Source organism: Xyrauchen texanus, chromosome 28 (assembly GCF_025860055.1).
Source record: "Xyrauchen texanus isolate HMW12.3.18 chromosome 28, RBS_HiC_50CHRs, whole genome shotgun sequence".
NCBI classification, from domain to species: Eukaryota; Metazoa; Chordata; class Actinopteri; order Cypriniformes; family Catostomidae; genus Xyrauchen; species Xyrauchen texanus.
Window position 1 is genome coordinate 9,409,697 of NC_068303.1, and position 27,080 is coordinate 9,436,776.

Below are 27,080 nucleotides of genomic sequence, written 5' to 3' on the forward strand. Positions count from 1 at the left end.
GCAGAGACTGTTGGTGGCCCTGATGGAGTGTAGCGAGGGACTGGAGGACTTCCGCCAGCTGGGAGGACTCTATGGGGCGACCCTGTTCCATAATTTGCAGGAATTTTTCCAGCTAATTCCCGGGTTTCGGCACCAGTGTGGAGCTTTCCACTAAGGAAGACACGCGAACCAACGTCTGCTTCAAGGTCAGGTTCTTTAATTAACACACTATACACACAATACACACAATTGTACAGCACACTTTCTTCCTAGTTGCTGGTCTGGGTGTAGGCACTCTCTCCCTAGGCTCTGTGGCTGCTGCTCTTTTATGCCGCTCTCCTCATGCTTACTGCAATTAGACACAGGTGTTAGACATAATTTAGCTCAGGTGTGAGCGCCCTTACCGCTTTTCTCTCCCAGACGGGCGCTTGACCACGCCCCCGCTGCCACATATACACATACTCAGGTTGTTCCAAACCTGTATGACTTTTTTCCCTCTGTGGAACACAAGATGGATGTTATGCAGAATATTAGCTACAGTCACCATTCACTTTCATTATATAAAAGTTAATAGTGACTGAGGCGAAGATTCTGCAAAACATTTCCTTCTGCGTTCTGCAGCGTAAAAACAGTCATACTGGTTTGGAACAACATGAAGGTGAGTAAATAATGACAGAGTTTTTTAGGTGAACTATTTCTTTAAAAGTTGCTCCGGCTTTGGAACATCTCACAAAATCTAAAACAACTTCAGATTTAGAGGGCGAATGCTACCTGTGACAAGAAGTGACGTACTGAGTGAACTCAGAAGCCACTTTCTATCCACTGCAGCTGTGGCTCACATGAGAACGTCACCTTAATATTTATTGTGCAACATGTGATGAAGGGTTTGTTCAAAACACATAATAACACCTTACAAAATTACATGTTTATGTCTGCACCACAGACTGTAAGCAGTTTAAGCCTTAGTGTCTCATCCATATTTCCAAGTCTCTCATTTCTCATTTTCATTCATATTTTCTATTCCTGTTCAGTTTAAAAAATGATGGTTTACCCATAAAAGAAAACGCTGTCATTATTTACTCACCCTCATGTAGTTCCAAACCTGTGTCAAACTCCAACATCCAACAGCTGTAAAAGTGGTCCATACAACTCATGTGCTAGATTCCAAGTCTTCTGAGGCCATATGATAGTGATTGTGTGAGGAACAGACCGAAATTTAAGGCATTTATTGAAAAGTTTGACTTCTGCTAAAAGTTTGAGAGAATTAGTGGTGAATGATTTTATTCTGTTCCTCACACAATCACCATCGTAAGGCTTCAGAAAACTCGGAATATCACGGGCAAACTTTTTGATCATTTTATGGTGCTTTTTACATTTTGGAGATTTTAAGCCCCAGTTCTCATTCACTTTTTTTATATGGAAAAGTGTGGCCAGGATGTTCTTTAAAAAAATATTTTGTGCTTCTTGGATTTTATACAAGATTTGATTGACATGATGTTAAGTAAATTATGACATACTTTAAATTCTGGGTGAATTATCCCTTTAAGGTCACTACATAATGTTACATAATCAGTATGCGTCACAGAAAAAATAAAGACCACATAACTATAGCCATCTTGGAGCTGAGCGGTTGATAATAGCCTTTTACAGGTCTAGTCCATGTTGCCTTATTAAAGTCTGCCTTGTTAATCCTGCAAAAGGTGGCACACTTGTTTACTTCATTTCAGCACCAGTCTTAGTCTATAAGCAACACCAGCATGATGTTATCTGTTCAAGCAGGTCCCTTTATTGCCTAAGGTGATTCACCACTGTTAAATGTTGGATAGCTCTGACAATAATGAAATCCAAATACTGTCGTTGTCGGTAAACTGTAAAAAGCCTTTTCCCGTAAAGCCCATCTCCCAAATATTGCTCCATCTTGCTTATATGAATGTGCACATTCATATAAGCAAGATGGAGCAATATTGCCCACTTCTGGCCAGAGGGAGCCTCTGCTCTAAAGCATTACACAATTTCTGGAAAAGTCCAAAGTCACAGGCATTCTCATCCCCTGAATCATGTTGTGAACATCACCCAGCCTCCCAGTATATAAACCTATCAGAGAAGTCACAGTCCATCTGCAAGGAAGAAACGGGATCAATGCAAGGTAAGTACAAGAGCAAAATTTAAAGGATGTTTTGCCATTTGAAATGTATGTGTTCAAAAATGCTTTTATAGAGAAACATTTGTTTGATTTTAAATGATCATATACTGTATATCTTATCCTCTCAACTCATTATTTATACTCTTGTATAGATTTATACAGATTTGAATAATGTAATATTTATACTTTTGTACTATAACAGCTTTGCAGGGTACAGTTTGTTGCATTTATGTAATTATGTTTGTCAAAAGCCAATAACCGAGCCAATAACCCACTGCTGCAAGAATGTAAACAAGATTTTGTTTCGTACTATTATTCTCGGAATGAGATGGCATGAAATGTAAACCCAATATTTTCTAAATAGTCCATATTAAAACTCCTCTATGATGTTTATAAATCACAGTCCACCCACAATTGCTTAATGTCATCCAAAAGTATGGCTGTTAGGCTGGGCTGAGTTTGAATGTGCTTTGCCTTCTAGAATTTGTATTGATTTGTTTCATTACAGAGAGGAATTTGAGGGGAGCTATCCCAGGTCAACTTCATTCAGGACGCATACTGTGCTCTAGCAAGATATTATTAAACAAAGCAAATCCCTTACTCAGGACAAACCATCTGCTATACACTTTGTTCCTTGCAAACACCACATACTAGAGGTTTATAATCTCATTATAGGCAGAGTAACATCTAGAACTGCAGAGAAAAACACGTATCACCATAAAAGGACAAGATTAATTCAAATGATGATAACAAGAAGATAAATATGCTTGCAAAATTCTCAAAAACTCAAGGTTGTCAATGTTTTCTTTGCCCCTAAAAGGGATAATTCAACCAAAATGTAAAATTCTGTCATCATGTACTCACACTTATACCATTCCAAACCCATCTGACTTTCTCTCGTGTAATAAAAAGGGAGATGATTAGCAGAATATCTGAGCTGCTCTCTTCCACATAATGAAAGTGGATGGTGACCAGAGGCTGTCAAGCTCCTAAAAGGACAAAAAAGCACCATTAAAGCATCATAAAAGAAGTCATTCCACTCATGCATTTTATTAAATGCGTATGACCAGTGTAATCGGAATACAAAGTAAATCGTAACTGTAATCTAATTACTTTTACACACGAAAAGTTGTGTTATACATTACATTTTAAATTCTTGTAATCTGATTACAGTTACTAACATTCAATGAAACTAATTATTTTTAAGTAACATTACTTGGATTACAAATACTAAAAAAATATATATTTATGAGTAATGCAGTTAAAATGTGAATTCATATGTAGTGACAACTGACGGGTATGTGACAAGTGTTTTAGAAAGTAACTTAAAAGTAAAGTAATTAGAAATGTGATTATTATTTAATGAAATAAACAGTAAAGTAATCTGATCATAATTATAGAGAAATAGTTAGTAATTTGTAGTGGATTACTTTTTGAGTAACGTACCCAAACTGCGTATGACATTGACATGATATTTGTGTAAGGAACAGGCTCAAATTTAAAAATGCTGTTCGCTATTTTTTCATTGAAACATATGCAAAAAAATGTCCTACTCCCTGAAAGACATTAATGAAATAAGTGTCCTGAAATATATCACTGGTCTCTGTGACAGCTCTAGACTCTGTGAACAGCAAACAAAAATGTGTCAGTGGTCCATGGAAAATTATGCTTTCTGCCTGTCAATCATTTTGCGCGTTTTCATAGTATTGTAGTTGCAGCGAATTATTGATGCATAATCATTTCTATGCCATGTTGTTCATAACAGTTGTCTGTTGAGGGTGATATTTTGTAGCTTTTTTTTTTTACAACTGTTTCTGCTCTCAATAAATTTCACTTGGGTGTCTTTGGAGTTCAAGGTTTTGGAAAGAGGGGGTGTGGCTAATCAAACGGCTCAGTCTCGTTTTAGTAGAATGGCTTCTACTTACAGCACCTTTAAGTCATTTGTTCACTGAAAATCTTGCTTGACAGCCATGGTCCCCATTCACTTTCATTGTATGAAAAAGAACAGCTTGGGTATTCTGCTATAAATAATTCATTCTCTGTTCCATTGAAGGTTTAGAAAGACATGAGGCTGAGGAAATGATGACAGAGTTTTCATTTTGGGGCATTTGTAAATGAGAAAGCAACAAACTGCAGGTCTCGCACCATATTTAACATTACAAAACAGTAACTGTCTAGAAAAGCATGCTGGATTTGTCTCAGTTCAATGGCTCTTCGTGTTAACATTTGTGTGGTAAAAACAGTGAGCGGCATGTTTCTTATGTAACTAGGCTCCCAGCTTTAATTTGGCTGAGTTTGGGTCTTTATTTACACTTACCCTGAGTAAAAGGTCTGTCTCACCACAAAAGGTGAATTTTTCAAAAAACCACATGCCTAGGAGTCAATTTTTTATGATGTTTACCTTGAGCTCTGGTGTGAATTACGAACTCAACAACAGCTGTCGCCAAGCAATGCCTTCTCTTAAAGGGATAGTACACCCAAAAATGAAAATTCTCTCATCATTTACTCTTTCTTCAGCAGAACAAATTGAAATAAAAACAGAAATATTTCTTAGCTAAGTAGGTCCATATAATGCAAACGGATGATAACACAATATTTGATGCTCCAAAAAGCACAGATATTCAGGAGTAACATAATCCATAAGATTCCAGTGGTTAAATTAATGTCTTATAACGCGATACTGTTGCTTTTGGTGCAAAAAATATCAATATTTAAGTACTTTTTAGCTATATATCGTTGCATCCTGTAAGCAGCGGTATGCGCGTTCACAAGAGGGCTGAGGTCACATGGTCTTTCCAGTGATGGCGATGAGCTCTCTGTCTCTTTGAGGCTTGCTGTTATGCTGCTATTGGTCCAGCCTCCTCCATCTCCCTGTGCGTCTGGTCAGAGAACATATGTTAATGCTGATTGTTTGTGCTTTTTGGAGCACCAAGATTTTTTGGTTACCATCCACTTGCATTATAAGGACCTACTGAGCTGAGATATTTTTCTTCAAATGTGTTCTGCTGAAGAAAGGAAGCCATATACACTGGGGATGGCACAAGGGTGAGTAAATGATGAGAGGATTCTCATTCTAGGGTGAACTATTCCTTTAATGTTTGGAAATATCCAACATGATTAAAAGTACTGCTTTATTGGAGCAATGGATAAAGGTTGACCTACTTACAGCCACACTCATGCATACTCGGAAAACTAGGATTAAGCGTTGTCAGAACAACCATTCCAAAAGCTTTTGGTAAGGGGGATTTGCTTTCAAATCCATGTAATCAGCCAGAGAAAACATGTAAATGTTCAGAGGTTGCAAGTTTGCAACACTTCCACTGATTGTGTTATTGAAATCTTTTTGGTCTGATACCATGTGATTACATGTTACAGTTGAAGTAGTATCTTAAGAGACAAAAATATCTAGCTATAGTTAAACAGCCAATACAGAATATGAAAATCAGCCTAGGGGTTTGCTGGTCATAGCTGGTTTAAGCTGTCTAGCTGGTCAATCAGCCAGGCCAAGCTGGTGTTCACCTGGTTTAGCTGGTCAGCCATCTTTTCTCCCTGCCTAACCATCTGATAAGTGCTTAAAACATCTCTAAAACCAGCAAACAAGCCCAGTGTGAGACCAGCTAAGACTAGCAAACCAGCTCATGCATTTTTCAGCAGGGAAATGGTACAAAAACTCTGAAACCATCTGTGTTTGTTTGGTCTTTGTTTTAAGCAACATTACCACCTTCTGGGTCTTATCAACATTACAAAAACATCAAGGTCGCAGGCAGACAAAGTCAGTGCATCTGAGCTATAAATAGATGTATTGATCTAAAGGAATCAATGCCCACACAGTCTGTAGGAGAGTGACTCACACAAACCACATCATTTAAAGTCGCAGTTGTTTGCGGTTCTAAACTTGCCGAGTCACTTTCGCCACAACCTAATAAAAACAAGTCAAATTACTTCAAATAACCATTAAAATAACATCATAAATTCACTATTGAGCCACTCACCACTTCCTGGCTTCTGTTTCATTGTGTTAGACAGCATCTAAAATTTGGACACAAGCAGCCACCAAAGATGAAGATCTCATGGTCTCTACTGGGACTTTCCCTGCTCTACCTCTCTGTAGAGTGTCTGCTACTCCCAACTAAAGAGGAGCTCAATCGTAAGTTAAAAGACAGTTTATACTTAACTTTTTAGATGTGCTGTGATTGACTGAGATACAAACATTTTTGTCTGTTTCTTCAACTTTGGACAAATTCATCTCCCAGGGGTTGATATATATATATATATATATATATATATATATATATATATATATATATATATATATATATATATATATATCAAAGGCATATATTTACACTGGCAGCCAAATGTTTTTGCTCTTATGGAATGAAATTGGTACTATTATTCACCAAAGTGCCATTACACAGGAATTTAATAATGTGAAAAATTACTATTACAATTTGGAAAAAAATTCAGAACTTCTTAAACTATTTCAAAGAGTTCTCATAAAAAAAATCCTCCATGTGCATCTTTCTGTCCTTTGTCTTTGAAGACTGTAGTGTACATCACCAAACAATTTTGACCCTAGTAATGTTTTATAACCAAGTCGACAAAGTGTCAATAAAGAGCATGCTGTAGGTGATGTTTGAAGAAAACAAAGAAAAATCAAAGTAAATATAATTTGTGAGCAGAATATTTTTATTGGGCGTCATTTCCTATCAAGCTGCAATTTTGTCAAATTATGCAAAAACATTTTAAAATATTATTAAATTGTGTTAAATAATATATATTTTTATTTAAGCTATACTTACTGAGAACTTTATTAGGAACACATGTACACCTACATATATATGTTATTATCTAATCAGCCAATCTTATGGCAGCAGTGCCATGCATAAAATCATGCAGATACGGGTCAGGAGCTCCAGTTAATGTTCAACATCAGAATGGGGAAAAAATTTGATCTCAGTGATTTTGACCGTGGCATGATGTTTGTGCCAGATGGGCTGGTTTGAGTATTTCTGTAACTGCTGATCTCCTGGAATTTTCACACACAACAGTTTCTAGAGTTTACTCAGAATGGTGCCAAAAACAAAAAAATATCCAGTGAGTGGAATTCTGAGGATGGAAACACCTTGTTAATGAGAGAGCTCAACAGAGAATGGCCAGACTGTTTCGAGCTGACAGAATGGCTATCGTCACTCAGATAACCACTCTGTACAACTGTAGTGAGCAGAATAGCATCTCAGAATGCACAACGTCCAACCTTGAGGCGGATGGGCTACAACAGTAGACTACATTGGGAACTTTATTAGGACCATAGTGAGTGTATATAATTAGCCTCAGCAAGACAAATTTGTTGTATTTCAAAAACATTTAAAATGTAATTTCCACCACAGAATTTTAATCAAACGCTATTCAGAATTTGAGATGTGAAAGAAATGTCAAAATAACACAAATTCCCTGTGATTTTTCACACCAAAATCAAGTCTTTACTTACAAGTCCACATTGCTAAAAGTGGCCGAAGTTGAATACCATACTGTCTCTTATCTGATGTACTGGAAGTTAATAGTGGCTGTCTTGGCTTGTTGGCAGAGATCTCAGTGCTTAGTGAAAAGTACCTGGATAAACAGATCGAAAATGCCATCTCTGGAGTGAAAGAAATGAAGACTGTGATGGAGAGATCAGAGGAGGACCACAAGAGGTTCCGGTCAGATCTGGAGAAAACCAAGCAACAGAAAGAGGTGAGACAGGCTGAAGACATCTCTTCTCCAAACCAACATTACCTGCAGTCCAGTATAAACTATTATGAATTTCCATGCTGACTTAGGTTGGTTTATGCTGGTTTGGTGCTGGTCTAGCTGGTGGATTATAATAGAATAACTTGGTGAAGCTAGCCTGAAGAAAACATTTGCAGATATAATTATGTATATAAAACTTACAAAGCAAATTTTTTTTTTCCATGTGGAATCATAAAATGTATATTCTTACATCTGGAAAACTATCCGTTCCATTTCCATCTGCTCATTTAAGATTAAAACTGATTTTGCAGGTAGATATTTTAAGTACATGTCACAATAGTAGTGGACTTTTTCCTGTTGGGATCACAAGTTATTTGCTCCTTTGCCCATTAGAATGCCCTGAAGACTGCTCAGGAGATGGAGGAGAAGCTGAATGAGGAACAGAGTGTGTGTAATGAAACCATACAGGCTCTGTGGGAGGAGTGTAAGCCCTGTTTGAGGAGCACTTGTGTAAAGTATTACTCACGCACATGCAGCAGTGGAGCTGGCCTTGTGGGACGACAGGTTAGTCTGAGATACAGTGACTCCAAAAAGTATTTGAACACTTAAGCCACATTTAAATATGAATAAATAGCACTGCATTAGATAAACCATGTAACTTTGGGTGCAACAGCTCAAACAGAAATAAATATTAATGTCATTTATGTTTTAAACGTATAATATGTGTAACCCAATTAATGTAATTAAAAATAATGAACTTAATTGAAAGTCAGTAATTGTAATCTGATTACAATAATTAAAAAATTTAATGCACTACACTACTTTTTGTACTAAAAATAATTTCGATTACACCCAAAACTTGTTAAAATGATAGATATAGTGTTATAAATTAAGATAAAAGTATTTTGACACGTCCATAGTTATTGTGTTGGAACGAATCGGTTACCTAATGTAACCTCGGTTCTCTCTAGATGAGGGAACGAGTATTGCGTAAGCTAGCTTACGCTACGGGAAAGATTAATCTTTTCTGAGATATTGAAGCCAAAAAATTATCCTTAATTTTGTATCATTTGTCAACGCAGTGCAGCAACTGCAGACCTTGAGCGGCCTAGCTAGCGAGCTCATTGGTTGCTCTGCGGCAACTGCTGCAGCCTATAGAGGAACTTGGGCGAACTCGCGTCCAATGAGAGGCGTCCGCGCGCTTACTGCATCAAAGCCCGCCAAAATGGGCGTGGCTAGAGTGCATATAAGTGTAGTTCATAGGCTGGAACCCTGGTTTTCATTGAATTAAGCTGAAAGTCGCCGTGGCGCTGAAGCACGGCCGGCTACGCAATACTCGTTCCTCATCTAGAGAGAACCGAGGTTACGTTAGGTAACCGATTCGTTCTCTTACGAGAGGTTCTCTCGTATTGCGTAAGCTAGCTTACGCTCACGGGAACCCGTTGTCAACGCCGTCGCGTGCCAAGCATCCACTGCATGAGCCCCGGGGTGGGGGACCCGGGGAGCCCTTGTGAGTGGGGAAATAATATTTGGCCGGCAAGAGTGCGGGCCAGTTTGTGTGTAATACATAAGCACATAGTGGGAAGGGAACGACAGAGCGGCGGTGCCGGTCTGTGTGGAATGAGTCCCATCAGTGCAGCTCACCAGGGGAGCTGTAGCGTATTAAACCGCTAGTAGTTTTGCCTGCAGGGCAGGCACTTCCAGATTGTAAAATCTGACAAAGGTGGAGGGGGAAGCCCAGCCCACTGCCACACATATGTCGTGAATGGAAATCCCGCTGGACCATGCCCACGATGAGGCCATGCCTCTAGCTGAGTGAGCCCTAATGCCCAACGGGCATGGCAGGTCTTTTGACGCGTATGCGGCAGCAATAGCGTCCACTGTCCATCTAGACAGTGTCTGTTTCGAGGCGGCGAGACCTTTGGTGCGCCCTCCGAACGAAACGAAAAGCTGCTCAGAGCGTCTGAAAGAGGCGGAGCACGCAGTATACAATCTCAGTGCTCTGACTGGGCAAAGGAGATTGGCGTCGCGTTCGCTATCGGATGCTGGCAGCGCCGATAGGGAAATGACCTGTGCTCTGAAAGGAGTACCGATCACCTTGGGAACATAGCCATGTCTAGGCTTTAAAATGACCTTGGAGTCACTTGGTCCGAACTCAAGACACGCAGCGTTGACAGACAGCGCGTGAAGGTCTCCCACACGTTTGACTGATGACAGGGCAGTCAGAAAAACAGTTTTGAGTGAAAGGTATTTCAAATCCACGGACTGAAGCAGTTCGAAAGGGGGGGCTTTCATAGTTTCGAGAACTATAGAAAGATCCCAGATAGGAACCGATGGGGGGCGCGGGGGGTTCATCCTTCTAGCTCCCTTGAGGAAGCGGATGACCAGCTCGTTTTTTTCCCAGTGACTGGCCGTGCAGGGGTTCGGCGAACGCCGCGACGGCCGCCACATACACTTTGAGCGTGGATGGGGATCTGCCCTTATCCAGCAGCTCTTGTAAAAACACGAGCAGCGACGACACCCCACATGTCCGTGGGTCCAGGTCTCTGTCGATGCACCATTTTGAAAACACAGACCATTTTGACGCATAGAGTCTTCTCGTGGAAGGGGCTCTAGCGTGTATGATGGTGTTTATTACCCCTTCTGGCAGAGCGACGGGTAGTCGTTGATCACCCACGCGTGCAGCGCCCAGCACTCTGGGTGGGGATGCCAGATCGTGCCGCGAGCTTGAGAGAGGAGATCTGTGTTAGTTCCCCTTCGACTCCGGCGCGGGTCCTGCTGGATTCCTGGGCCGAGGAGGAGGCGTGGGAGCCTGTCCACTCCTTGCTGTTCCGAAGCCATGATGGAACAGCCCTTATCCTCCGCCTCGTCCTCCGAGATGGCCGCAGTGCGGCCGCTGGGTGGCAACTGCGCGTCCCGGGGGGGCGGGGAGGGTGAGAGCGATGCTCGAGGGAGAGGCTCCGGCGAGGCAGTCGCTTCTATCACCGGTTCTGGCAGCCTTTGGGAGCGGCGCTTTTTCCTGCGCGGCGGAACGGAAGGCGGCGCGGCGGCTTCGTTTCTGAGCGCTTCGAGTCGAGCCCGCAGGGTCGACATCGAAGCTCCTCGCAGAGGTCGCATCCGCCTTCAGCGAGGGCGAGCTCTGCATGCCCCAGTCCCAGGCAGAGAGCGCAGATGATGTGGCGGTCTCCGGCGCTGAGAGGGGCGCGGCATGAAGCGCAAGTGGTGCGAGGCATCTTAAAAAAGACGCTCGTTACTCTTTTGTGAAGTTCGTTAAGAACTAGCTTGCTCTAAAAAAGGATACGTCGCCGGATGGCGTAGCTCGCAGGATGGCTAAAGGTGGCAGAGACGGCCGGCTTCTTCGAGCGCTGTCCAAGCTTGCTAGATGCCCCTCGAACTGCAACGCGGCTTCCAGTTCAGAGATGCGAAGAGCTTCGCTGAAGAGATGAAAATCAGGGTTCCAGCCTACGAACTACACTTATATGCACTCTAGCCACGCCCATTTTGGCGGGCTTTGATGCAGTAGCGCGCAGACGCCTCTCATTGGACGCGAGTTCGCCCAAGTTCCGTCTATAGGCTGCAGCAGTTGCCGCAGAGCAACCAATGAGCTCGCTAGCTAGCCCACTTAAGGTCTGCAATTGCTGCACTGCGTTGACAAATGATACAAAATTAAGGATAATTTTTTTGCTTCAATATCTCAGAAAAGATGAATCTTTCCCGTAGCGTAAGCTATCTTACGCAATACGAGAGAACCTCTCGTAAGAGAACTACAGTTGGCAAAAGGAACTTGAGGGGAATGGACTTCATGCATCCACTAAAAATGTTGTTGACACATTTGGTTAAAAGTCATTCAAAAAAATGTCTCAGAAAAATGTAGTTAGTTTCTAGAAAAGCCCTAGCACGTTTTGTTTGCATATATGGTTTGATATTTGATCTAATGCAATGAGATTCAGACATTTAAAGTGTGGCTTAAGAGAAAGAAAACTTTATTGGGACCACTGTACCTGCACATGCATAACTTATCCCATTATGAAGTTGGAAACCATTCTTCTCTTTGTTTGTCCTTTAGCTGGAAGAGGTTTTGAACAGAACTTCTCCCATCTCAATCTGGATAAACGGACAGAACATTGAGACTCTGGTGGACCAGGATCAGAAGCAGACCAGACACTTCCAAGACCTGGAGGAACGCTATACAGAGGTGGCCGATGGAGTGGACAACATTTTTATGGACAGCATGAGGGTTTTTGACCACATGCGTGCCTTCCACCAGCCCAGCTTCTTGCCTAGTCCCTTCCGTATGCCCAGCATCTTCGGCAGATCGGACACAACAGCCAGCAGGGCTGCTCGTGTCTACAGGTCGCCCCTGCATGACCCTGAATTCCATGGCTTCCATAACATGTTCCGGCCCATGATGGAGATGGCGAGAAACATGATGGAATCATTTGGACCCCAGATGGGAAATGAAATGGATTTCCCATCAGAGGGTAAATGTCAGGGTTTACCAAGCTTGGATGCAGTAACATGTGAACAATGTTGAAAGTGCTGTGAGCAAATTAAGAAAGTAATGCTATAAATATTCATACTTCCTGATAGATATTATTGAAATAGGTCCCCTGAGAAAACACCCAGCAAAAACAATCATATACTTATGTATTTTTTTCTTGATTTAAGGTAAGAATATAAAATGTATATATGTTTTCAGAGAATATTTCTTGAATGTTTTTGAAGGGTTGGGTGCACTTTTTATCGTAGTCAGTTTTTCCATAGGCAGTGAAAGTGAAAATTAGGATGCATTAAATGGGATTATTTTTTATTTTTTGCAGTGCATTTCTGATGTCTCCATATGAAGACCTAGCCTATATGAAATACCTTTTTTTATTTATTTTTTGGCCAATCATAGAATGGTCTGCATGTGTTGCCAACACATCTTTGGAGCACAGCTTATTAGAGAGGGACATGTGTTTGAAGGGTTGGGGGCAACCTAATTCAAAGGATTAGTCTGCTGTAATTTGGCAAAAACGGCTGAAATTTCATACATCACCTTTAACATATCATTCTGCTGTAATTTTATTACTCTAAATGCCAAAAAGTATTATGCAATATCTTTGTTTACGTCAATGGCAATCTGATACATACAACAATAAACTATTATAACATAATATAGTAGGTATAATACTATTTGTTATGAACACTATTAATACTGTTTTGCTGTACATTTCTTGTCCCCCATTAGCAGATGGAAGAGTGAATGAGGACGTCATCATAACCAAACCATTTGGAAATGATAAGATGACTTGCAGGGAGATCCGGCGTAATTCTGCAGGTTGCATTAAATTAAAAGAAGAGTGTGAGAAATGTAAAGAAATCCAACACATTGGTAAGAGCAATATTTGATAAAATAAATAAATAATTGCTTTATCACAATACCAAACTAGCACTTCAACTTAGCTTTTGATATTCAGTGATGATTTTCTAGTCACCCAATGTGAGCCTTCTCTTCCCCAGATTGTTCTGGAAAGCGGCCCCTGAAAGGCCCCTTGAAGGAGGAGCTGGAAAGGGCTCTAGCAAGGGCTGAGAGATTCACCCAGGAGTACAATAACCTTCTGAGCCGATTTGAAGAGCAGATGTTCAACACCTCTAGTGTGCTGGACCTTTTCAACAAGCAGTTTGGTTGGGTGTCCTCTTTAGCTAACCACACCCAAAATGAGGATGGCTTCTTTAAAATACAGGCGGTAAGCATGAATTAAATAATCATCAGATGCCTAAAACAACTCTTATGCAAGAATGATGAAGCTTGCCATTGTTGAAATATACAGTAGATGGTCAAATATTCACAAGGTTTGTGTAAAAGAACCCAGCTATTAAAATTTTGGTCCAAGAAAGTTCTGGGAATGTTAGTTTTTGGTTTGTAAAAAATAAAACCTAAAAAGAATAGTTAGGAATATATATATATATATATATATATATATATATATATATATATATATATTTTCCTAACTATGTATATATACACTCACCTAAAGGATTATTAGGAACACCATACTAACACTGTGTTTGACCCCTTTCAGCCTTCAGAACTGCCTTAATTCTACGTGGCATTGATTCAACAAGGTGCTGAAAGCATTCTTTAGAAATGTTGGCCCATATTGATAGGATAGCATCTTGCAGTTGATGGAGATTTGTGGGATGCACATCCAGGGCACGCAGCTCCGTTCCACCACATCCCAAAGATGCTCTATTGGGTTGAGATCTGGTGACTGTGGGGGCCATTTTAGTACAGTGAACTCATTGTCATGTTCAAGAAACCAATTTGAAATGATTCGACCTTTGTGACATGGTGCATTATCCTGCTGGAAGTAGCCATCAGAGGATGGGTACATGGTGGCCATAAAGGGATGGACATGGTCAGAAACAATGCTCAGGTAGGCCGTGGCATTTAAACAATGCCCAATTGGCACTAAGGGGCCTAAAGGGTGCCAAGAGAACATCTCCCACACCATTACACCACCACCGCCAGCCTGCACAGTGGTAACAAGGCATGATGGATCCATGTTCTCATTCTGTTTACGCCAAATTCTGACTCTACCATCTGAATGTCTCAACAGAAATCGAGACTCATCAGACCAGGCAACATTTTTCCAGTCTTCAACTGTCCAATTTTGGTGAGCTCTTGCAAATTTTAGCCTCTTTTTCCTATTTGTAGTGGAGATGAGTGGTACCCGGTGGGGTCTTCTGCTGTTGTAGCCCATCCGCCTCAAGGTTGTGCGTGTTGTGGCTTCACAAATGCTTTGCTGCATACCTCGGTTGTAGCAGTGGTTATTTCAGGCAAAGTTGCTCTTCTATCAGCTTGAATCAGTCGGCCCATTCTCCTCTGACCTCTAGCATCAACAAGGCATTTTCAGCCCACAGGACTGCCGCATACTGGATGTTTTTCCTTTTCACACCATTCTTTGTAAACCCTAGAAATGGTTGTGCATGAAAATCCCAGTAACTGAGCAGATTGTGAAATACTCAGACCGGCCCGTCTGGCACCAACAACCATGCCACGCTCAAAATTGCTTAAATCACCTTTCTTTCCCATTCTGACATTCAGTTTGGAGTTCAGGAGATTGTCTTGACCAGGACCACACCCCTAAATGCATTGAAGCAACTGCCATGTGATTGGTTGATTAGATAATTGCATTAATGAGAAATTGAACAGGTGTTCCTAATAATCCTTTAGGTGAGTGTATATATATATATATACACTCCAGACGGGCCGGTCTGAGTATTTCACAATCTGCTCAGTTACTGGGATTTTCACGCACAACCATTTCTAGGGTTTACAAAGAATGGTGTGAAAAGGGAAAAACATCCAGTATGCGGCAGTCCTGTGGGCGAAAATTCCTTGTTGATGCTAGAGGTCAGAGGAGAATGGGCCGACTGATTCAAGCTGATAGAAGAGCAACTTTGCCTGAAATTACCATTCGTTACAACCGAGGTATGCAGCAAAGCATTTGTGAAGCCACAACAAGCACAACCTTGAGGCGGATGGGCTACAACAGCAGAAGACCCCACCGGGTACCACTCATCTCCACAACAAATAGGAAAAAGAGGCTACAATTTGCAAGAGCTCACCAAAATTGGACAGTTGAAGACTGGAAAAATGTTGCCTGGTCTGATGAGTCTCGATTTCTGTTGAGACATTCAGATGGTAGAGTCAGAATTTGGCGTAAACAGAATGAGAACATGGATCCATCATGCCTTGTTACCACTATGCAGGCTGCTGGTGGTGGTGTAATGGTGTGGGGGATGTTTTCTTCGCACACATTAGGCCCCTTAGTGCCAATTGGCCATCGTTTTAATGCCACGGCCTACCTGAGCATTGTTTCTGGCCATGTCCATCCCTTTATGGCCACCATGTACCCATCCTCTGATGGCTACTTCCAGCAGGATAATGCACCATGTCACAAAGCTCGAATCATTTCAAATTGGTTTCTTGAACATGACAATGAGTTCACTGTACTAAAATGGCCCCACAGTCACCAGATCTCAACCCAATAGCGCATCTTTGGGATGTGGTGTAACGGGAGTTTCGTGCCCTGGATGTGCATCCCACAAATCTCCATCAACTGCAAGATGCTATCCTATCAATATGGGCCAACATTTCTAAAGAATGCTTTCAGCACCTTGTTGAATCAATGCCACGTAGAATTAAGGCAGTTCTGAAGGCGAAAGGGGGTCAAACACAGTATTAGTATGGTGTTCCTAATAATCCTTTAGGTGAGTGTATATATTAGTTTATCACCTGCTGAAAAGTGGTACAATGGGCATCTTTTTACAATAAAATTTTACAGCACAATTTCAGATCTGTCAATCATCAATATAACTTTGTGTGCAGGTGGTGTCAAAAGGCATGGATAATGCTGAGAATCCAGCTGACACAAAAGTGTCAGTGAAACTGTTTGATGAGCCAGATATGAGCTTCACAGTGCCAGGAGACATTCCCTGGAGCGACCCCAAATTCTCTGAGGTGGTGGCACAGGAGGCTTTGGATCGTTACAAACAAAACACTGTGTAAGTCTTTTTAAACAATCTTATAAATATTGTCATTATGATGTTCCTTTAAAATCTCTTGGAAATCAAACTCTAAGAATAGTATTTCAAGTTAGATGAATGATTATGAAATATATTTATCTTTTCTTCTTCAGAGTCACAAACTAAACAATTAGAGGGCGGGTACTTCCAGTGAAGGATGGATTGGCTGTGAAAGCCTTCAAGTAACTTAGAGGATTCTTCTGAATTATAAATATACCATTGAATACTGCAAGATGTTGTACTCCTGTAGCTTGATTTCTGTTGTCTAACATTATTCCTTTCGGTCTCATTCTGCTTAAAATTCAGAGAACCTACAGCTTGTGAACTTATAATCAATGGTGCATTGTGAAATGTCACTAATAAAACAAACAAAATTCTAAATATTCTTCATCCTTTTTTGCCCTTGCTTGAGATAAAGGAAGGGTATGCAATATAAACTTGCCAGCATTGCAATGAAATTTCACAATATAGCTCTCCATACAAGGGTGAAATTCACAAAAACTGTCAAGAATTTAACCCCAAAAATCACACACAAAAAAGAAAAGAAATGCTATTATTTGATTTGTTTTGCATTGTGATTATTTTGATGACAACTAAGCATCCCCCCCATTCACATTCGGTTGTTTTTAACAAAATGAGGTGTCTTTAACTACTCTGTACTTAAACATTTGATGCAATGTACTTATTATGTAAATACACGTGGCATTGTACTTACATTTAAAGTACCTGCATTAAAAAATAAAAATCACAAAAATCTAACCTTTAATTGAAGTAAAACAATTGAAACAGGGGAAATATCTAATTATTAGATAAATATTTTCTCCAAAATGCATTGGCCATAATTATTGGCACTCTTTTATTCAATACTATTTGCAACCTCTTAATGCCCAATGAGGTTGGATAACACCTGGCAAGGGATCTGAAACCATTCATCCATACAGTATCTCTACAGATCCTTCAAATTCAGAGGCCCATGTTGGTGGTCTCTCCTCTTCAGTTCAATCCACAAATTGTCAATGGGGTTCAGGTCAGGGGACTGGGATCGCCATGGCAGAACCTTTGTTTTGTGTTCAGTGAACCATTTTTGTATTGATTTTTATGTTTGTTTTGGATCATTGTCCTGCTGGAAGATCCAATCAGGGCCCATCGTAAGCTTTATGGCAAAGGCAGCCAGGTTTTAATTTGATATCTGTTGATATTTGATAGTCCATGATGCCATGTATTTAACCATGGGCATTGGTACCTCTTCATCTCTGTGTGTGTCAAACCCATCTCTGGTGTTTGCTGCCAAAAAGCTCTATTTTGGTTTCATCTGACCATAGAACCCAGTTGCATTTGGAGTTCCAGTAGTGTCTTACAAACTGAAGAGTTTGTTGTTGGATGAGAGCAGAGTGTTTTTTCTTGAAACCCTCCCAAAATATATTCTTTAGTCTAACCCACTGTGATTTATGATTAAGGGAATTTGGCCCTCATATTTATACCCCTGTAAAACAGGAAGTCATGGCCGAACAATTTCATGTCCCTTGTCACCCAGGTGCACTAAAATATGTAAAATATGAATGGGAATATACTTCAGATATATTTTACTCATTAGAATTTCTAGGGGTGACAATAATTGCGGCCATCGCGTTTTGGAGAAAACGATTGATTTAATAATGAGATATTTCCCTTCATTCCATTGTTTTTCTTCAATTAAAGGTTATATTTTAGTGATATTTTTTTTTAATGAAAGATCAAAAGGATAAATACAGATTTTTTTTCCACAGCCTTCTTTGCACTTATTTAACATGGGTGCCATTATTTTTGGCCACCACTGTACAATGTATACTTTACTCCAACCCTACTCCTAAACCTACCCGTACAGTACCTTAACCTCAGTTGCAGCAAATGTGAATCTTGTGAGAATTTTGCATGATAAATACATTGTTTTGTTTGTATTTTAATGTTAGTACATAGTAGTTAAAGACAAAGTCGGACAACTTTTTTTTTTTTTTTTTAAGTATTTAGAAATCATGGTAGCATTTGTTGCACTTAAATTAATTTAAACTAATAAAAAAAACTCAGACAGCATGATTCAATGAGTTGAGTTGTGATAAGTTGTGATGAATGACATTTGTTCACTTTACTATAATTAGGAGTGAATGGGAAATTGTCATGAAATTAATGTGATGCTGTAAAAAAAAGAAAGAAAAAGCTTTACCATTATAAACTTTCTTGGGGTGAAATACAACCCAGTCATTTCTTTGTAGGATTCAAACACAAGTGTACATTCTCATCCAAACTCATGTAACAAGATAAATAGGGTATATAATTTTAGTAAATTATTATTAAAGTAACAAAAACATGACATAAAATGTTGGGACTGAAAATAGTTGGGGTGCCCGACAAAAAAGGAAATTATTAAAATATTGTGCCGTTTTTATTTTGTGTAAAAATCACACAGCTGCTAGTTCATTCTGCAGAGACACATCCATGCAGTTAAACATTTATGATCCCACAGCCATTATATAAGCAATTAAATAGAATATTTGCTGTTAGTCAGCAATCAACGCAAATGTACATATGAGATCAAAAGGTGTGTATCATACAATATAACATACCCCTGATACAGTAAATCAGCTTGAACAGCAGGGAGAGAAGGCTCACCTTGATTTAACACAGGGGACGCATTACTGTGAAAACCTGCCCACCAGGAAGTAAGGCTTTAAGGACAAGTAAAAGAAAACATATAGTCAAAACAAATGGATGAATGAAACATGGTGTAAATCTATGTAACAACACCAATGTTACACTAGTTCAGACGTTACAGTTACAAATCAAGTGGTTCGATGTTAAGAGCCTTTTTTAAATAAAATAAGATTGTGAAACGACATGCAAAAATTGTGACGAGAAAAGACAAATGAAAGTGTAGGGGCAAAGTGCATTCATTTTTTCAGGTCTCACATTTTTGTACTAATGACAACGTTTTTGATGCAGGATGGAATCTGATGTTGTACCGTGCGAGGTACAAGTAAAATTGAATAAGGAGAGTGGGAGAACATCCTGTGGTAAACTGTACAAGGTTGAATGAATTGTTATACCACAGTGTGTGTTATGAGACAAAAATAAAGCAGTCTTTGATGCCATACATTTGTAACTGTTATCCTTAAACTTTCTCTCACACACATGAAACATCAAACACAGACATCTTGTCCAGGAATTTTTAGGAACGAGATTTAGACTGATTTAGTCTTAAAGGAATAGATAACTCCCAAATGAAAATGACGTCATCATTTATTCACACTCATATCATTCCAAACCCATTTAACTTACTTTCTTCTATAGAACACAAAACCTTTTTATCCTGTTCACTCTTTTCCATATTATCAAAATTAATGAGGACTGGGGCTGTTATGCTCCAAAATGACAAAAACGCACCATAAACAGAAAAGTGGTCCATATGAGTTGTGTGCTACATCAAAGTTTCTGAAGCCACACGATAGCTTTGTGTGAGGAATAGACTGGATCTTAAGTCATTATGTTACACTCTTTGGAGTTCAAAATCAAGAATCAGACTGATCAGGTTCATGAGTTCAGCTCATTGACTCATTGATCTGGTTGCAGTGGTTAACAGCTCACTGTAGGGGAAGATTATCAGTGAATAATTACTTACATTTCAATCTGTTACTCACACAAAGCTATTGTATACTTCAGAAGACTTAGAATGTAGCGCAAAAGTCCAACGGACCAATTTTATTACACTTCTGAAGCTTGAAATCCTCAATCCCCATTCACTGTAATTGCATGGAAAAAAGTCCAAAAAACCTTTGTGTTCATACAGGCTTAGAACAACATGTGGGTGAGTAAATAACAACAACATTTTCATTTTTGGATGTAATATCCCTTTAAATGTACTTTTGAAAGATCTCCCAAATATCAGTTCTCCCCTCTTCTTGGCAAGTGCACAGCCTCGCATGATTGTCTGAGCACAAATGGTTGCCTCTAACATGGAAGAACGTGACAAGCTGCCTCGATTTCTCTGGATATTCACCACTGGGAACAGGAGGGAAAGGAAGTCCTTCAGGTACAGACTCATTTACCCTGAAACCAGGCCCTTGACTCAGTCTATTCTAATATTACATGTCCAGTTTGGAGGGGGGGGTTATGGCACATCAAAGTGCCATAACAGATAATGTTCGGGGCCCATGTCCCTCTGAACGTCTGGCTCTGGCCTCTGGCTATGTGAGACCGAGAGCTCTGGAGGAAGCAGCAAATTTGTCTCTTCTCACATGGTCAGAGTAGAGACAGGGGGTGAAATGGATATCCTACCAGAGGATCCAACTGACCATTCAAACAAAAAACAAAAAAAAACAGGGGTTATTCACTCTTTACATCCACACATTCAATTTGAAGTGTGCGAGCGCGCGCACACACACACACTCTGGTTACAAATGCGAAAAAGGCCTAAGCTGTTCCAGTTGCACTTCAAGCGATATTCTTTCTTCTAGCAGGTCCTAAGAAGACAAAATTTGAGGAAAAGTCATTGTTTAGAGGTTTATACATGTTGTCTTGTAAAAATGGTATTGAAAGTCAGAGAAGTCTCACCATACCTTCAATTGCTGCTGTAATTCACTGTTGAGTCTGGCTAAAACCGTATTCGTTTCTTTGTTTCTTCTAATGGACGCCTGGATGGCCTTCTTATCCTTACCAAAAGACCTGTGTTTAAACAGAAAATTTAGAGGACACACATATAACAGCACAGCAATATTGTGAACATCACTGGGTAAATTTCACAGAGAAATGTTCGGGTTCATATTTCACTCCAAACTAAAAAAAATGACAAAATAATAGTAATTTTGCAAAACATATGATTCTTACCTTTAGGAAAAAAAAAAAAAGCATTGTGACATTTTTTGGAAAATAATTATCTACATTCCCCCCAATTATCTTTACTGTTATGTGAAAAATCAAAACCTTGTGAAATGCAAAAAAATAAAATAAAAAGTAACACCTTATTCATGACACATAGGCAGAACACATTTCTGTGTATATTGTTCTCATGTAAATTCTGTCCAATGCTAGAATTTATGGACAAATGGTTCTACAAACAATTTTACACAGGAATTAGTTCTACGTTTATTTCATTACTCAAATATCATTTCTCAACTTTTTCCTTTTCTTTTGTGCTCAAATGAAACTGACATTTCTTGACAGTTTTCTTGAGATTCACCCCAGTGTAAGCATTCTGAGCGATTGCGAGCGTACCGTGGAATTGAGGGCTGAGTTGCTAGAACAGTGGCTATGACATTAGACTTTTGTGGGAGGTCCTCTATATCTGGTCTGAGCTCGTCTTCTGATTTCAGTCTTCGACGGATGGGTTTGGGAGGCGGGGCCAATGGAGTCGATACTTTGGCCTGCTGAGAATATGTAATTATTAACAACAGTGCAAAAGCAATATGGAATATGAAAGACTGGCTGGTACAGACTGACTTACAGAGCTGACCGTGGCTGGATTTTTTTCTTCTGCCTGAACGTCATTCTTCACTGTTCTAATCGTCACTGTAGCTTCTGCACATCTTTCTGCCTGTACAAAATAAAGCAAAATATTTTAAAATAATCAAAAGGCACAGCAAACAGTGCAACTGCTCAGTACAGAATTTAGACCAAGTCAATTTTATAACCCTATTTACATTGTGAATACACTTGGTCTTATTGTGCAAGATTAATTGATACATGTTATGCCCATGATTTTTCTTTTTTGTCAAAAATGTATCACTTGTTCTGCCTCTAAAATGACTTTTTATTTTGTCTTAAGCCACCAAGCTCTCTAATTTTTCAGCCCCTCTCCTTCAACTAACTGTTATATAGAGAGCACTTTCATGTTTCAAAACAAGTCCTAATATATAAAATCAAGCACCAGCCTACATTTTTGCCCCATTGAATATCCGTCTTAATTTTGGAAACATATCACATTACAGACAGAGGTCAAATGTGTTGAGGATGTGGTTTTATGTTGACTGGATGTATGTTTATTTACCTGTCCACTGTCTGATAGTATCTCTGCATCATCTGCTGGCTGATCCACAGCAAAAGCCTGGAACTGGCTGAAGTCAGCAAAGTTGGGCTGTTGTGGTATTTGATGAGGTGATGTGCTGGTATGTACTGGAAGACCGTCTCCCTCTACAGAACGGTGACCTTGTGGCACTGATGTCTGCAAATTTTAACATTACATATTGCATAATTTCTCCAAACAAAAAATAAATAGTTTTCCATAGTCCAACTTAGCCCAAAAAACATAATAATTAAATCAGTGGTTCTCATTTGATTTTGCATCAGGTTCCAGATTTTACTTTGGACATTAAGAGTCACCAAACACAATACCAAAACTGTTTATTCTACCAAATTAACAAAAATGTTCTTAAAATCAAACATTGAAATATGTTAACATTACCATGAACTGCATTCACCCAACAAATGCAAGGATATTAAAATTCACAGGTTGAATAGAAAAACTGACAATTTTGTAAATGCATACAGCCACAGAAGGAACCCAAACATTATATTTATACAGTATTAGCCATTTTACAAAGTGTGACATAAAAAATAGGGATGGGCGTTTAGAGTAATGTTTTACTCGAGTACTCTAACACATAAAAAAATAAAATAATTATCGATTACTTGAAATGAAAATGTTAAGTTCAACCTTCAACTTTTTAACCTGTTTTTCTTTTTCATATTTGGAATGCCCCTATCAGAACAGACCTGTGACCCATTGCATTAGTTAGTTGTGAACTCCATGCTGTACCTGTGTGGGCAGTGGTCTAGGTGGCACTGCGGGAGGAAAGGCCACTACACCTGCCTGCTGAGAACCTGCTGGAGAAATAGTTACAAAATAGACTTTCAGTTTTTCCAACCACACACAAACCTAACAATAAGCAAAGGGCTAACTGATAGCAGCATTTTTAGATGTGCACATTTACCTGCAGGAACGGCAGCAAAGGTTCTGTTCATGTCTAGAGAGGAGGACCGTGAGTGAGAGGCGTTGGGGCGGGGTGGTGGTGGGGGCGGAGCCACAACTATCAGTCCCTCCGGAGACGTCCCAGAATGAGACCTGCAAAAGCAATTAAAAATGAATGTGTTTTTGGTGGGCAACTTCAACACAACCCTGAATTCTCAAATTGTTCAGGACCCATGTATGCATCAGCATACAAAGATGAACCCTCCAATTAACAACAATTAAAAAAAATGTTTAACTAAAAAAGAAGAAAAATTGCCATCTCAATGTGCCATCCACAAAAAAACAGCAGACTTACCTTTGCCTGTTCACAGCACTGGAAATGGGTTCTTGATCCGATGTAAATGAATCTGAGCTGCTATAGCCATCTCGTGTAGGAGGGAAGTCTAATGGGTCTGAAAGCATTACATGAGAACATTTCCGTTCAGACACTTTAATGCTTTCAACTCAGAATGAGCCTGGAACAACCCAAATGAACTTACCGACAGTGGTACCAGGAAACTTAATTGCTGTTGCTAGCTTAGCCTCATCCGTGAGCTCTGGTGCTTTTGCCATTAGTGGACTAGTTGGATGTGTGTGCTCTGTAAAAGCAACAGTGAATAAACCAAACCACTTAAAACCCAGATATTATATATTTACACTCTGCAACTGTGCTAATGATGAATTTCTGTGAAGAAACACTCCTTTAAATGATTAGTTCACCCAAAAATCTCTCATCATTTACTCAACCTCATGCCATCCCAGATGTGTATGACTTCCTTTCTTCTGCTGAACACAAACAAAGATTTTTTTTAGAAGAATCTCTCATCTCTTTAGGTCCATACAACGCAAGAGAATTGTGACCAGAACTCCAAAAAAGAAGATAAACTCAGCATAAATTTAATCCATAAGACCCAAGTGGTTTAATCAATGTCTTCTGAAGAGATCTAGTTGGTTTTGGAACAGACCAAAATGTAAACTTTTTCACTGTACATCTTGACAGTATTCTTGGCGATAATGATTTCAAGCTTGATTACTCTTCCTATAGTGCCATCTAGCACTGTATGCATGCATCAAGCACTAGGAATTGTAATAGAGCTGGAAATCATTATTGCCAAGAAGACTGTCAAGATGAAAAGCGAAAAAGGAGTTTCATTTTGGTCTGTTCTTACCAACAAACCACTGGAGTCATATGGATTACTTTTATGCTGACTTTATCTCATTTTTGGAGCTTTAAAAAGGCATGATCATCATTCTCTTGCATTGTATGGACCTACAGAGATGAAATATTCTTCTTAAAATCAAGAAAGTCTTACACATCTGGAATGGCATATGGTTAAGTAAATGAGAGAATTTTCCTTTTTGGGTGAACTATACCTTTAAGAGATGTTCAGACTGCAAATTGCTCACATAAAACAATTAAAGTGATAGTTCACCTAAAAATGAAAATTTCAGTCTGTTCCTCACACATAGCATCATATGGCTTCAGAAGATGAGGAATGTAGCACACAAGTTGTATGGACTACATTTATGGTGCTATTTTGTCCTTTTTATAACTATATACTTGCCCTGTGTGAAAAGAGCAGCTAGGACATTCTTCAAAATATCTTATTAGGATGAGTAAATTATGACAGCATTTTCATTTTTGATTGAACTATTCCTTTAAGATTGAACACATCAAATAACAAAGAGGAATCAATACAAATGTTACAATGGAAAGGTGTTTCTTATAATTCAGTCATAAACCTCACAAATTGATTTTTTTAAAGATCAATATACATTTTGTAAAAGAACGTACCACTTCCAGTTCTCTTGAGCTCCATTTCTTGCATGTGGATCTTACTGGGCGTCATGCGAATTGGCACAGGGTGGACTATTGCTGTATCCTACAATGAAACAAACATATCAACAGCTGCAGCTGTAAAGCTCTAACTGCTTTTTTACTGAACGCAATGAAGATCAAACATGTCATTCATAGAGCAATAAGCAGGCGCTATACTTAAAGAGAAAGTTCACACAAAAAGGAAAATTCTGTCATCATTTACTCACCCTCATGTCATTATTATAGTTTTGGATTTTTAATTTAGTTTTTATTTCTATTTTATGCCAATCTATCATTCCAAATAAGCTTTAGTTTTAGTTTTCACAGTTTGTCTGTTAGTTTTAGTTATTTTTAGCATTTACTGGTAACATTTAAAAATGTCTAAAATCATTACATTTCTCAGGGCAGCCTTGTTGTTACCTCTATGTATTTGTATTAACATGTTTAATTTGGTTTGTAAATGTTGCAAAATGTATAACATAGGGTGAATATGGATAAAGTGATAATGGACATTTAAATTTGATCCCCATTGGATCCATATGAATTTCCTTAAATGATTATAAACCCTTTCTTAAGTAATCTTTGGGAAGTAAACCATTTAAGGGTTAGTTCACCCAAAAATGAAAATTTTCTTATAATTTACAAACCCTCATGCCATCCCAGATGTGTGACTTTCTTTTGCTGAACACAAACAAAGATTTTAAGAAAAATATTTCAGCTCTGTAGTTCCATACAATGCAAGTCATAATGGTACAAAACCTTGAAGCTCCAAAAAGCACATAAAGGTAAGCATCCTTTTTGACTATAAATCTTGACATCAGCATTCTCATTGGTGATCTTTCCTGTAGACTGCAACTGCAAGATTTATAGTGAAAAGGGAGTTACATTTTGGGCTGTTCTAACTCAAAACTGATTAGATTCCTTTCAGAAGACATGGATTAAACCACTTAAGGATTACTTTTTTACCTTTATGTGATTTTTAGAGCTTCGAAGCTTTGGACCCTGTTGACTCATGTTGTATGAACCTACAGAGCTGAGATATTTCTATAATATCTTTGTTTGTGTTCAGCAGAAGAAAGAAAGTAAAGACATCTGGGGTGGGATGAAGGTGAGTAAATAATAAAAGAATAATAATTTTGGGGAAAAATCTCTCTCTCTTCTTTTCTTTTGTGGTTTTAAATTGAAGATTTTTACATTGGGATGTGTGGCAGAGCTCATTTAATGACCACCGGCAGGAAAAGCAATGGGAAAGAAAATAACTGTAAATGTTACATAATGAATTATGTATGACGTAAAACTGTTACAAAATATACACTTCTCAGTATTAAAAATGTATTTATTTTTCCTTATGTTTAAGGTAGAAGAAATCCTAAGCTTTCTTCAAAGGCATAATGTCAGGTTATGTGTGTTTGGATCATAATTAAAAGTACCAAGAAATGTAAAATTTCCAAAAGTGTCCTATTTTTCCCAAAACTAAAACTGAAATGAATCTGAAATTAATATTTAGTAGTTAGTATTTTAGTTTAGTTTTTTAAATAATTTATGTTTTTATTTGCATTTTAGTTAGCGAAAATGGTTTTAGTTAGATTTTATTTTACTTTTCATTAACTATACATTCGTTAACATGTTTCAAACCCGTATGACTCTCTTCCGTTGAATATAAAAGGAGATCTTAGGCAGAATAAAAAATTCTGAAAAAATGAAATCATACAGGTTTGGAACAACATGAGAATGCGAAAATGAAAACAGATGTTTTGTTTTTTGTGAATTATTCTTTTAAGAACCTGGGATTGGGTTATAAAAACTAAAGACACACTGTATCAAATGATATGCATATGCCATGAAAAGACTTTAAA

The 27,080-nt window shown here is 38.9% G+C and overlaps 2 protein-coding genes across 10 annotated transcripts in view; one reads left to right on the plus strand and one right to left on the minus strand.

Annotated features, from left to right (window-relative positions):
• Positions 1 to 1,996: 1,996 nt before the first annotated feature.
• On the plus strand, positions 1,997 to 16,810 carry clu (clusterin). Of its 2 annotated transcripts, none has more exons than XM_052095625.1 (9): positions 1,997 to 2,125; positions 6,145 to 6,269; positions 7,710 to 7,858; positions 8,249 to 8,419; positions 11,922 to 12,336; positions 13,086 to 13,229; positions 13,358 to 13,584; positions 16,233 to 16,408; positions 16,543 to 16,810. In XM_052095625.1, exons 2-9 carry the CDS (start codon positions 6,182 to 6,184, stop codon positions 16,553 to 16,555), a joined length of 1,383 nt encoding a protein of 460 aa, XP_051951585.1. In that variant the 5' UTR covers positions 1,997 to 2,125; positions 6,145 to 6,181; the 3' UTR covers positions 16,556 to 16,810. The 2 variants fall into 2 exon arrangements, with proteins under 2 accessions (XP_051951585.1, XP_051951586.1); XM_052095626.1 differs by having other exon boundaries at positions 2,085 to 2,125; positions 13,089 to 13,229.
• A 1,753-nt stretch (positions 16,811 to 18,563) lies between these two features.
• reps1 (RALBP1 associated Eps domain containing 1) overlaps positions 18,564 to 27,080 on the minus strand; it is a 29,638-nt gene continuing 21,121 nt past the window's right edge. For 4 of the 8 annotated variants that reach the window (XM_052095622.1, XM_052095623.1, XM_052095619.1 and 1 more), the window contains 10 exons: positions 25,201 to 25,288; positions 23,906 to 24,004; positions 23,722 to 23,818; positions 23,389 to 23,519; positions 23,214 to 23,281; positions 22,446 to 22,619; positions 21,903 to 21,992; positions 21,674 to 21,825; positions 21,019 to 21,124; positions 18,564 to 20,922 (listed from right to left, as the gene is read on the minus strand). In XM_052095622.1, coding sequence (XP_051951582.1) covers positions 20,854 to 20,922; positions 21,019 to 21,124; positions 21,674 to 21,825; positions 21,903 to 21,992; positions 22,446 to 22,619; positions 23,214 to 23,281; positions 23,389 to 23,519; positions 23,722 to 23,818; positions 23,906 to 24,004; positions 25,201 to 25,288 — 1,074 coding nt within the window. In that variant the 3' untranslated portion in view covers positions 18,564 to 20,853. The remainder of the gene's footprint in view (positions 20,923 to 21,018; positions 21,125 to 21,673; positions 21,826 to 21,902; positions 21,993 to 22,445; positions 22,620 to 23,213; positions 23,282 to 23,388; positions 23,520 to 23,721; positions 23,819 to 23,905; positions 24,005 to 25,200; positions 25,289 to 27,080) is intronic. The other 4 variants (XM_052095624.1, XM_052095620.1, XM_052095621.1 and 1 more) reach the window with 3 other exon arrangements.